Source organism: Diaphorina citri, unplaced genomic scaffold, assembly GCF_000475195.1.
Source record: "Diaphorina citri unplaced genomic scaffold, Diaci psyllid genome assembly version 1.1 scaffold1422, whole genome shotgun sequence".
NCBI classification, from domain to species: domain Eukaryota; kingdom Metazoa; phylum Arthropoda; class Insecta; order Hemiptera; family Psyllidae; genus Diaphorina; species Diaphorina citri.
In genome coordinates this window covers 346-12,077 of record NW_007378848.1, presented here as the reverse complement: position 1 = coordinate 12,077, position 11,732 = coordinate 346, and the positions used below count along the sequence as shown (strand labels likewise).

At 38.5% G+C, this 11,732-nt stretch overlaps 1 protein-coding gene across 2 annotated transcripts; it reads right to left on the bottom strand.

The window, feature by feature from the left end:
* Positions 1-7,859: 7,859 nt before the first annotated feature.
* On the bottom strand, positions 7,860-10,294 carry LOC103515833 (phosphate carrier protein, mitochondrial-like). Of its 2 annotated transcripts, XM_026828411.1 has the most exons (4): positions 10,242-10,294; positions 9,344-9,910; positions 8,936-9,169; positions 7,860-8,630 (listed from the first exon to the last, which is right to left on the bottom strand). In XM_026828411.1, the coding sequence occupies exons 2-4, from the start codon at positions 9,364-9,366 to the stop codon at positions 7,898-7,900; spliced, it is 990 nt and encodes a 329-aa protein (XP_026684212.1). In that variant the 5' UTR covers positions 9,367-9,910; positions 10,242-10,294; the 3' UTR covers positions 7,860-7,897. The 2 variants fall into 2 exon arrangements, with proteins under 2 accessions (XP_026684212.1, XP_026684213.1); XM_026828412.1 differs by lacking the exons at positions 9,344-9,910; positions 10,242-10,294 and having other exon boundaries at positions 8,936-9,331.
* Between the last annotated feature and the right edge of the window lie 1,438 nt (positions 10,295-11,732).

Sequence of the window (11,732 nt, the reverse complement as noted above, 5' to 3'; positions counted from 1 at the left end):
ATGCGATTTGAAGTCGTCCCTTCCCTCTATCGTTGCTTCCATCGACCTGCTCGATGCTCTTTGCGCTCTTCTCTCCACTCTATTCTGTTTTTAGTTTTATTCTATAAGTTTGTGAAAATTTGTAAGTGAGAAAGGGTCCATTCTTGGAGCTACCCCCGAGGCAAGGTGAGACTGAGAATGGCCCTGATGAAAAGTTATCTGGGTTAGAACATTCATAGGGCAAGACCTGAGGCAAGCACAAACATAATGTAACCTACACTTCATTTATTTCTTGCAATCTCTACTTGTCCTGGAGACAAGGAAATAAGTTACGGCTTCGATCCCAGCATTTTTAAAGAATGGAGTACATTGGAGTACGTATAGATCTGATAGGTCGAGATTACCTTAGTACCTTAGTGTTGATTACCTTAGTGTTGTTTCAATGTTTCCATTGAAACAACAATAAAGTTTCAACTGCGGTTAGCCTTAGCAGGTCAAAGTCACCCAAAGTGTGTGCCCTTATAATATTTCCATTGAAACAACAATAAAGTTTTAACTGCGGTTAGCCTTAGCAGGTCAAAGTCACCCAAAGTGTGTGAGCCCTGCCCAAACTTTCAGAAGACGAAAATTCCTTAGCAGGTCAAAGTCACCCAAAGTGTGTGAGCCCTGCCCTAACTTTCAGAAGACGAAAATTCCCTAGCCGGTCAAAGTCACCCAAAGTGTGTGAGCCCTGCCCTAACTTTCAGAAGACGAAAATTCCTGAAATTTATTGAGGGTGGTGTGTGTGTGGTGATTTGGTGTGTGGTGGATGTGGTGTGTGGTGGTGGGTGTGGTGTGATGGGATGTGTGTGATGGGTGTGGGGGGTGTATTTGTGTGTGTGTGGTGGTCCCGTACAAAGGACGGGTCAACCACTAGTTTTATCCTAAACAGATAAGGTTCTTTCTCAGAACGTTTGGCTTTCTCCTAGCCTGTCTTCCTTCTCTCTTCGGTTTTGGGACAGTATGACCTCAGCAGTTACAGTTCCCTCTGTAATATTTTCAAACCTAGGCGAAATTTTAGGGGAGGGGGCTGAAAAAGTAGGTATACAAGTCATTGCTGAAAGGGATACAACAAGGTACATCAACGTTGTTTGTTAGGAATTTAAAGTCACTGTAGAGCTGCTATTTTTTTCGGCTCTACATATAAATTTATACCCTCCGTTTAAGAAAAATTGCTCGTCTCGTTGAACCACCCTGAATAAGCTAATATAAACAAAACCTTGTTGATGCCTAATAAACAAACACCCTGTATTTATAAACAAACCGTAGCTCTGTGCGCTCAATGAAATAATTAGTACAGTTTTTAATTTTCAGTTTATTGAGCTCTTTAAAATTTTACCCGATATATTCGCTCAAAAGACGAGTTTTTGGAGTATTTTTGTTAAAATTAGACCTTCTTACCCGGTAAATTTCGTCTAAAAACCTGGAAATTTTGGGGGGGGGGGGGCTGAAAAAGTAGGTATACAAGTCACTGCTGAAAGGGGTACAACAAGGTACATCAACGTTGTTTGTTAGGAATAAGTCACTGTAGAGCTGCTATTTTTTTCGGCTCTACATATAAATTTATACCCTCCGTTTGGGAAAAATTGCTCGTCCCGATAACCCAATAGTTATACATTTAATGTACCTTGTTCTTGTTGACAAAGTTTAGCTTAATTAGCAGTAAAGCTCGAGTTCTTAGTCAATCCTGCTGATAAGAAAACTGATTAGATGTGTCGAAGAATAAGTAATACCTACGTCTGGAATAATGATCGTGTTGACCACTCCAAGACGCCACGTCACGTCAGTCTGATAAAAACAGGAGGGCGTGGGTTCAGTCCTAGCCGAGGAATAAAATTATGTCCTCAATACAATTTGAGAATTTAACCACAGCAATACTTAGTAATAGTCTGCTGCTGGAGTAAATGGACTTTTCAGTCCTATTCCGGTAATACTTACCTATGAACAAGCACTATTTAACATTCCGGTGGTTCCGGGCAGAGTGTAAACGTCAAGAGTTGGGAAGGACGTAACGACGACACTCTAAAAACCGTCTAAAAAATGTCTAAAACACCAGACAACAAACCGTAGCTCTGTGCGCTCAATGAAATAATTAGTACAGTTTTTAATTTTCAGTTTATTGAGCTCTTTAAAATTTTACCCGATATACCTATTCGCTCAAAAGACGAGTTTTTGGAGTATTTTTGTTAAAATTAAACCTTTTTACCCGGTAAATTTCGTCTAAAAACCCATTTTTCAGTGTCTTCTTTGCCGAGGTCAATATGGAGATTTTCATGTGCAAAATTTAGTCCAAAAGACAAATTTTCAATATGTCTTTGCTTGGCTGGACTTTTACCTGCAAAATATTGGTCCAAAAGACAAAGTTTCAATGTGTCTTTGCTAAAGTTACATTTTTCGGTGAATTTGGTCCAAAAGACGCAATGTTTGAGTGAAATGGATGAGTTGACGTCACCAGACACATCCACATTGTTAATCCACATGGATTAAACTCTGACGGCTAAACACTTACACGTACAATTCAAACTTCATTTGTTTTCATTCGTAAATTAAAATAAATGTTACAAATTAAATCCAAGATTAATTATCTGCAAGAGCGTTAATTATTTATTTATTTTTATTATTGATCTACGCGACACTATGGAGTGAATAAATCTTCATCAAAATGATCGCGGTAGTAAGGTGGAATGTGGAATGGATCCAAAAAATTCCGAAAAATTTACGTCCAAAAAATTCCACCTCCATGATGTTTTGAACTTGCTATCCATTCATTGAACGAAAAGCGTGAAAAATAGTTTAAATTGCTGTAAACAAACTGAAATCCTTGTCACAAATGTCGTTCCTCGATTCATTATCATACATCTCAATAACTTGACTTGGACTCGAACCACCAACCTTCAGATCTGAAGTCCACCGCTGAGGTTGGTTATTCTACCTACAAAATACATATTACCTGTGGAATGGATCCAAAAAATTCCGAAAAATTTACGTCCAAAAAATTCCATTCTTACCACCTCCATGATGTTGTGAATTTGCTATCCAATCTATCCATTCATTGAACGAAAAGCGTGAAAAATAATTTAAATTGCTGTAAACAAACTCAAATCCTTGTCACAAATGTTGTTCCTCGATTCATTATCATACACCTCAATAACTTGACTTGGACTCGAACCACCAACCTTCAGATCTGAAGTCCACCGGCGAGGTTGGTTATTCTACCTACAAAATACATATTATGCATTCTACCTACATGCAGGTAGATACCAATTTCCCAAGATAATTCACAAATAAAATTAATGTAGAAATTTACAATGTAGGTACATACTACATACATACCTATCTAGTATCTACCTACCCACCCACAGAGTAGAGGTGGAGCAGTTGCAAATGGGTAAAAATTATAAATAAATGGTCAATTCTTATGTAAAAAGTTGGGAAAAATCCAAATCCGAGGTCAAAACTCCGAAAAAAATAACTGTAAAAGGTCGAAAATTCAATTTTCATTTTCCGTTCTAATGAAAGAGTTCAAATGTGTGTGACGTCAGACTTTACGCAGTTGTTTTTTTCGTCCGCTAGGTAGCACCAGTATGCAAGCACGCTTGCGGAGGAACAGAAAGAAATGCGCAGAAACGTATGCACACAAACACATTAATGTGTTGCCTGCGAAGGAGCTTTGCTCGGGACATTTGATGTGACGTCATCGCCTACGGGAGCGTATGCCGTGACGTCAAAGTTCACGATTTACCGGTATTTTTTAAATCGATTTATCTCGGGATCTAGAAGTCGTAGAAGAAAAAGAAAAAATCCGTTGGTCCTCATTTTTCCTGCTCTATGACTTTGAAACACTACCCAAGAAAGCGCGACTGATCTATTTATAAATAACAGAACTATTCATAATAAAGAGGATTTGAGGCCAATGACCTACATCCTACATGTTTATATGTAGAAGAAACAAGATTTGCGTTTGGAATTTAGAGCTACGAGGATTGCGAAGAAAAAAAAAAAAAAAGTGGGGGAAACTAACAAACTTTGGTAAAGAAACAAACAGTTTATTGTACATAGTTAGGTACTGTGGTGTGTTCGATATAAGAGACAGAAAAATGAATTTCTAAAATTAAACAACTATACTAGATTCGTAGTAGAAATAGAATTTTTTTTTCAATGTTAGCACACTTTAAAAAATTAAAAAAAAAAAAAAAAAATCTGTTGTCTCGATTCTAGTAATTATTCCTATTTTACATAAATTTATTTATTTATTTTTCAAGACATTATAATTATGCCAAGTACCAACGGAAAACTAACTTAGTATATAGGTACCTATAATAAACAAGTGGAAAAACTTTTTTGTGCGCTCCCGGAATTCTGATCAAAATCCCGGATCATTTTCGATCTGTGACCCTCTTGTGTGAATCACCCGTTGACTAGCACGTTCAAAATGCTACCCCCGCCGTGACCCGGGTCCCGCTATGTTCGAACTGTATTTCACCGGGCTGAAGTACTGCGACCAAGCCAAGAGATTCCGATCGACCGGGCACTACCAGATGTCTAAGTCCAGCATGACCCCCGGGACCTCTTCCATGTTGAGGGCCCGAAGACGGGATGTGACCGCTAAACCAAATAACCGGCCGTCGATCGATGAACTTAACCGTCCACACTGTCTCCACAACATAGATTCACCTCGTCGATCGACGGACACTTTTAGAGCTCTGTCATTTTGTGATCAAATTCTCAAATAAATGAGGATATAACATCCCATGTCTTGGGATCGAACCCTGGTTATAGTGGTTATACGCCACCTTGATAATTATTTATTGATTTTCGTTTCAGGTCAACATGATATCAAGAAGTTGCGGCGGGAAAACGATCAACTGAGGCGAGAAATTTGGACCCTGAGGGAGGAGTATGATAGGCTGGAGAGTTTGCTGAAGAAGCGGCAGCTATCTGAAGAAGAGGTAAGAACAATCGGCCCTTCTAGGCACCTTTAGTTAGTGTCCACACATGGTCGACGCCGTCGATCGACCGTCGATTGATGTCGACTGAAACCGTACACTGCCTTGAAAACTTACACCCATATTTATGGACAAAATGCTGGCTCTTAAGTTCGTGCCAAGCATAGTCTCAAGGCATTTGATTGGTCAATTTTGACTTGAGACTGATCTAAGAACGATCATTCTTGTTCATAAATACGAGTGATAGATTCATCTCTTCACCTCGTCGATCGACGGTCGACTATGTGTTCTCTTCGACTATGTTTGGAGTTTTGGACACAGCTTTAAGTGTTTATTTGGGTGAACCCTTTCAAATTCGGGTGAACCCTTAACACATTAATAATTATGATGGTTCTATTGACTTATCAGTGGAGTATTTTGATATCGGTTTACCTTTGAACTGACAGCTGCTAGCTGCTACTGTAAATGTGTTGTTAAAGTTAAAGGTCAGTAGATGTTAGATTGTTTAGGGTCAATTAAATAGGTATTGGATTTCTTTCACCTACACACACAAATGACAAATGATAAGGAGAGGTCACATCATAAAATTTATGGTTTTGTGATCAAATTCTCAAATAAATGAGGATATAACATCCCATGTCTTGGCTGGGATCGAACCCTGGTTATACGTCACCTTGAGAATTATTTATTGATTTTCGTTTCAGGTCAACATGACATCAAGAAGTTGCGGCGGGAAAACGATCAACTGAGGCGAGAAATTTGGACCCGAATGGATAGTATGGAGTATTGGACCCTGGAAAGGTGTAAAAGGGTTTGAGGTGAATCCATGTGGGGGAGTGTTTATTTGGGTGAACCCTTTCAAATTCGGGTGAACCCTTAACACATTAATAATTATGATGGTTCTATTGACTTACCAGTGGAGTGTTTTGATATCGGTTTACCTTTGAACTGACAGCTGCTAGCTGTTACTGTAAATGTGTTGTTAAAGTTAAAGGTCAGTAGATATTAGGTTGTTTGGGGTCAATTAAATAGGTATTGGATTTCTTTCACCTACACACACAAATGACAAATGATAAGGAGAGGTCTCGTCACAAAATTTATGAAATGAAAGGTCAGGGGATATGTGAACAAAGCTTATGCCGGCCACTCACTCTCAGACCTTCTGACAGATCTAGGTCTGACAGGCAGTCGGAACATGACTGTGTGGCGGAAAAGGCTTCCGACCTAAGTCTATCAGTTAGAATTCAGAATAAATATAATGCGCCTGTAAACGGTGGAGATATGCAATTTACTTGCATTTCGAAAACTCCGTGAATTTTCATTTCTTTCGGAATTTTTGGAGAATTTTTACTTCCTATTAGGTATTTCGGAAATTTTGTTAGAGGTAACTACATAGGTAGGTACCTAGGTATCTTACCTATTACCTAGTAGGTATTCTATGATATCATTTTCAGTAAATTGGTACCTTTAAACCAAAAGTGATCAGGTACCTATAGGTAACCAGATCCTGACAATTTACCTATCCTGACCAGGATAGGTATAGGTACATTGAATTTCATCCTAAGTAAAACTCATAGGTACTCAAAAGAAAGAAAAAACTCCATTTATGGTAACGGAAAATATAAATAAATCTATCATTTTATTTACAACAAAACAGTTTTCTAATAACTATGCAATTACAATACGATAACAATAACATGATAATAATAAATAATCGATCTATTTTATACGTACCTACTCGTAATAAAATAAGCTAATCAATTTTACACTGATAATTTCGTACCTACATAGAAAATATTGCTATAAAAATAATACCTAGTTTCACTACAAAAAGTAAAGTCCAGAAAATTCCCTAGTAGGTAGCTACATTTACATAAATAGAACAGAAGAATTGGGTCTAGCTTTTAGAACTAAAAACAAAGAAATTGATTTCTGCTGTGATAAAAATAGTGCCCATAGCAATACGAACTGCATGTCTAGCAATATCAAAGTATTGCGAGGCCAGCAAAGCCACAAAGTCAACTATGTGAAGGTCACAGAGTTGACTATGTGGGACTAGCAATGTGAGGATTGTGGTATTGTGAGGGCAGCAATATGACTTCGTGAAGGTCACAGAGTTGACTATGTGGGACTAGCAATGTGAGGATTGTGGTTTTGTGAGGGCAGCAATATGACTTTGTGAAGGTCACAGAGTTAACAACGTGGGACTAGCAATATGGGCAATTGTTGGAAAAGGATAATGTAGGAGCAGCAATATTTTATTGTGAGAGTAGAAATAAGAGTATTGTTAAGATAACAAAGTTGATTATGTAGCACTCTAATACCTTGTCATCCTAACAAAATTATTACACAATATTACACTGTTGAGATAACATAGTTAAAATTGAGACGCTAATTTCAACGTTGTGACCTTTGCAAAATCCAATAACAGAAAATCTGCCGTTAAGGCCACAAACTAATTATGTGGGCTCATATACCGCAACGTTTCTATGTGAGACCCGCGACATTTTTTTCTCAGTGTAATCTCCTCAATAAAAATCTTATAAAATGAATCATATGACACGGTAATTAGGTAATTACATACTCCATAGGTATGAATTAGTTAAATATTCGGCATTTATCTATTTTAGATATTTACCTCTATTTTCTATTTTTTTCTATTTTTAGACGAGGTACCAAACAAACATTGATCAATATGATCTTATAAGAGAATGTGCGTCAAGAGCATCCACTAAAAATTGGGATATTTGATTATACTCTTTTTAGGCCTGCAATAGAACACTGATTCAATTTTGTTCAAAGGTTACTGAACCACTGTAGGAACTTACTTTACTGCTTTAGCCTTGGAACTGGACTCATAAATTCTATAATCTAGGTAGGTAGTTTGATGTGAAACATACACACATTGAGATCGGAGAGACGTTCCCGCTCTACTAAGACATCAGCTGCCGCTTCATGGATTCTGGCATTTCAGGTGGCGGAGGTCTGGGGAGTGCCATAGCCACTTTGAATCCGTCGAAAATAAACCACTGCAGAGCCGCTATCGTGCCAATCATTGCAATACGGGGTGCCAAACCACTCCACATCCCTGAGAACCCGAGCCTCCTAATGATGGTTGCCATGGGAACGTCCTTCTGTTGATTCATCTGAGATACAATGACATCCGGTGGATGTGATGCCACGGCACAGAAGATACCGGCGATATATCCGGCTGAGAATGTCACCACAAGTTGCTCCGGCTTGGAACACTGGTCACGCGGTTTAGGCACCACATACTTGTACAGCAACTCAATCGTTCTCTCGAAGCAGACGAATTTGACCGTTGTGTACGGGATCTGGCGAAGGGCGAGCGGGACCAACGCCTTGAAGAAGGAATAGAGTCCTTCCTCCTGGTACATCTTGGGGATAGCCTCCATCATGGTGTTGGCAAACCCTGGTGACGTCTGGATCTTCACCTTGATAGCTTCGAATGCACTGAGTCCTACGTCTCCTATAAACTCTGCAGTGGCTGCTGAGACCAAATAGATAGACGTCCTGTACTTGTAAGCAGACTCCTCACTGACGAGGCTCGCGAACTTGACCTTGAACACTTCGTAGAACCCGAACTTGGCGTAACCTTGAATGGAATAGCCAATGAGAGTGGGCACCCATCCTTTGGCCAATCCGACCAAGTTGCATCCGAAGGTGGAATTTGATGAGCTGAGCGTTGTTGAAGAAGAACCTGAGGAATTGAGTAACGAGGATGAGCGACATCGAAGTGAGGAGAGAATTGAGCACCCTGAGGAACGACACAATCGATGTGAGATTGAGGAAATGACCTTGAACACTTCATAGAACCCGAACTTGGCGTAACCTTGAATGGAATAGCCAATGAGAGTGGGCACCCATCCTTTGGCCAATCCACGAAGGCCTTCCTCAGCCACTGTGACTCGGAACCCTGTCATGACGTTGCGATATTTCCGGCCAATCCACGAAGGCCTTCCTCAGCCACTGTGACTCGGAACCCTGTCATGACGTTGCGATATTTCTCCTGGTCCACCTGAAGACGACACTTGACAATATCCAGAGGGGTGACCAGGAGATGTGTAGAACCACAGGCCAGGAGCCCTCCCACCCCGCAGAGGGCGAAGTATTTATTGGAGGCGAAGGCACAACTGTATTCTTCATTGCTGGAGGGAACTTGAGATTGACAGGATGCCCAGTGGGTGTTGAATAGGGTTCTGAACATGATCAGCGAAGGTATTAGGAAGACGTTTGACGAGTTATCTTTTCATTTCTCAGCTTCTTTGGCTAAGATTGAATACGGTAGTTCCCATCACTATTGTTGTCTTATGGTAAGACAGATGGAAACTTAATTTCACTAAGTAATTTAGCAGTGGGTGTTGAATAGGGTTCTGAACATGATCAGCGAAGGTATTAGGAAGACGTTTGACGAGTTATCTTTTCATTTCTCAGCTTCTTCGGCTAAGATTGAATACGGTAGTTCCCATCACTATTGTTGTCTTATGGTAAGACAGATGGAAACCTAATTTCACTAAGTAATTTAGTTTTTTTTTTTTTTTTAATAAGAAGTTCACTAAAAACTGGACTGAATTTTTTCAGAAAACTCTATTTTTATTAGATATATGTATCTATGGTTTTGGTTATTAAATAATGGAATGGTCAGTTTTATTCAAAGGTTAGATTTAAAACACTCAAGTACTTAATAGGCTTATCTTGCAGAATTATAAACAGAAAATTGAAACTTGTTATCACAGTTGAACGAAACTTGAAGTTTAATTTGATAAAAAAAAGGAACAATTTTATTATTTGTTTTTTCTCAAATTTTATTTACTTAGTAATAATTTTCTCAATTGTAATTCGACTTTACAAACTTGGAAGAAACTCACATCACTGTCAGGTTAGTTATGAAATGCAATGTTAACGTTCGCTACTTAAATGATAACCTTTTTAGATATATGTATCTATGGTTTTGGTTATTAAATAATGGAATGGTCAGTTTTATTCAAAGGTTAGATTTAAAACACTCAAGTACTTAGGCTTATCTTGCAGAATTATAAACAGAAAATTGAAACTTGTTATCACAGTTGAACGAAACTTGAAGTTCAATTTGATAAAAAAAAAGGAACAATTTTATTATTCGTTTTTTCTCAAGTTTTATTTACTTAGTAATAATTTTTTCAATTTTAATTCGACTTTACAAACTTGGAAGAAACTCACATCACCGTCAGGTTAGTTATGAAATGCAATGTTAACGTTCGCTACTTAAATGATAACCTTCCTGATAATGGAAAGAACATCAGCGCCTCTGCCAAAATAAATTTACGAGGAGAGAAGTCTCCATTTGAAAAAAAAAAATCGCCAACTTCAAGCTAATTCGTCATGCGGAACCGTTTGAAACACGTTAGCCATATTTCTCTCTCAAAATATGGCTAATTAAACCAAGGCTTTGAAAATTATCAGGTGCTGTCACGAGAAAAATTGTTGTTCTAGGGTTTTTATCTCTTTGAAAACGACTGCGCAGGACTCACACTGCAAAGGATGGTGTTTATTTGTGAAATTTTCATATCGATTGTCAGACATGGCGGCGAAAATTGTAAACAAAGTTTGACCTTGTTCCTCCCCTCCTCTCCCTCCCCCTGGGGGGGGGTAGGGGAGAGGAATAGAATATTTGAAAGTGAAATGACCGTTGTGTCAAGGTACCTATGACCACGTGACTGGACGCACATTTTTTGGCGCGGATTTTCGTTTTTTCGGCGCGAGACATCAGTGGTGCACAGACAGGGTTTTTTTGGGAAAGACGTCAATTGGGCAGACCCGGATTCCGATTGAATTTCGAAATGGGCATTTGTAAAGACACAGTGGTTCTATCTGCCTCTGCAGCTGGACTGCTGGAAAGCCAGGAAAGTTGGAAACAGTTTGGTCATACATAATGTACCTACCTGCCGTTAGAAAGCACTTGAGTCGTCAACAAGCTTCTTGAAACCAAATCAGTTGTTTCAAAATTAGATCATATTATTTTGTCTGATAAACCTCCATAATTACCTATTTAGCATTTTATATAGAACAGGATTCGTTCCTGGGACCTAATTATCAGTGATCAGTGTACAAGTCATAACAATTCTTAGGTGTTATTTTCAAAGCATCAGTAGGTAAATCAGAAAGATAAACCGAATTCATGTTATAGGTCATACATAATGTCCCTCCCTGCCGTTAGAAAGCACTTGAGTCGTCAACAAGCTTCTTGAAACCAAATCAGTTGTTTCAAAATTAGTTCATATTATTTTGTCTGATAAACCTCCATAATTACCTATTTAGCATTTATAAATATAACAGGATTCGATCCTGGGACCTAATTATCAGTGATCAGTGTACAAGTCATAATAATTCTTAGGTATTATTTTCAAAGCATCATCCGTAGGTAAATCAGAAAGATAAACCGAATTCATGTTATCACAATTTTATTATTATAAAAGGTGGACCAATGAACCCATAAACATAAACCCTTGTTTACACGCAACAGAGTGCAGTGTGTGTTAATAACACACTGTGTTATAGGTATTAGTGTTGAATGAACGAAGTGAATTCAGAGTTTTACTTTGTAGAGAAGATTTTTTCAAGGATAATTTTCTTGGCCCAGTCCAAGAGTTCGATCAGGACATATTTTTTACTAACCTAGTTAGCTTATCTAACCCAAAACTTAACCTCATTATTACCTACTTTTTGCGTTTCAAATTCTCATTAAGCCTTTGATTTCTATTTCTATAG

What these genes read in the sequence shown, in the direction of transcription:
- LOC103515833 (XM_026828411.1), bottom strand. Translation starts at nt 9,366, where the DNA reads ATGTTCAGAACCCTATTCAACAC. An exon ending in TTCAGAACCCTATTCAACAC is followed by an intron (nt 9,170 to 9,343) that starts CCACTGCTAAAT and finishes CCTATTCAACAC; the next exon opens with CCACTGGGCATCCTGTCAAT. An exon ending in GTGGCTGAGGAAGGCCTTCG is followed by an intron (nt 8,631 to 8,935) that starts TGGATTGGCCGG and finishes ATGCAACTTGGT; the next exon opens with CGGATTGGCCAAAGGATGGG.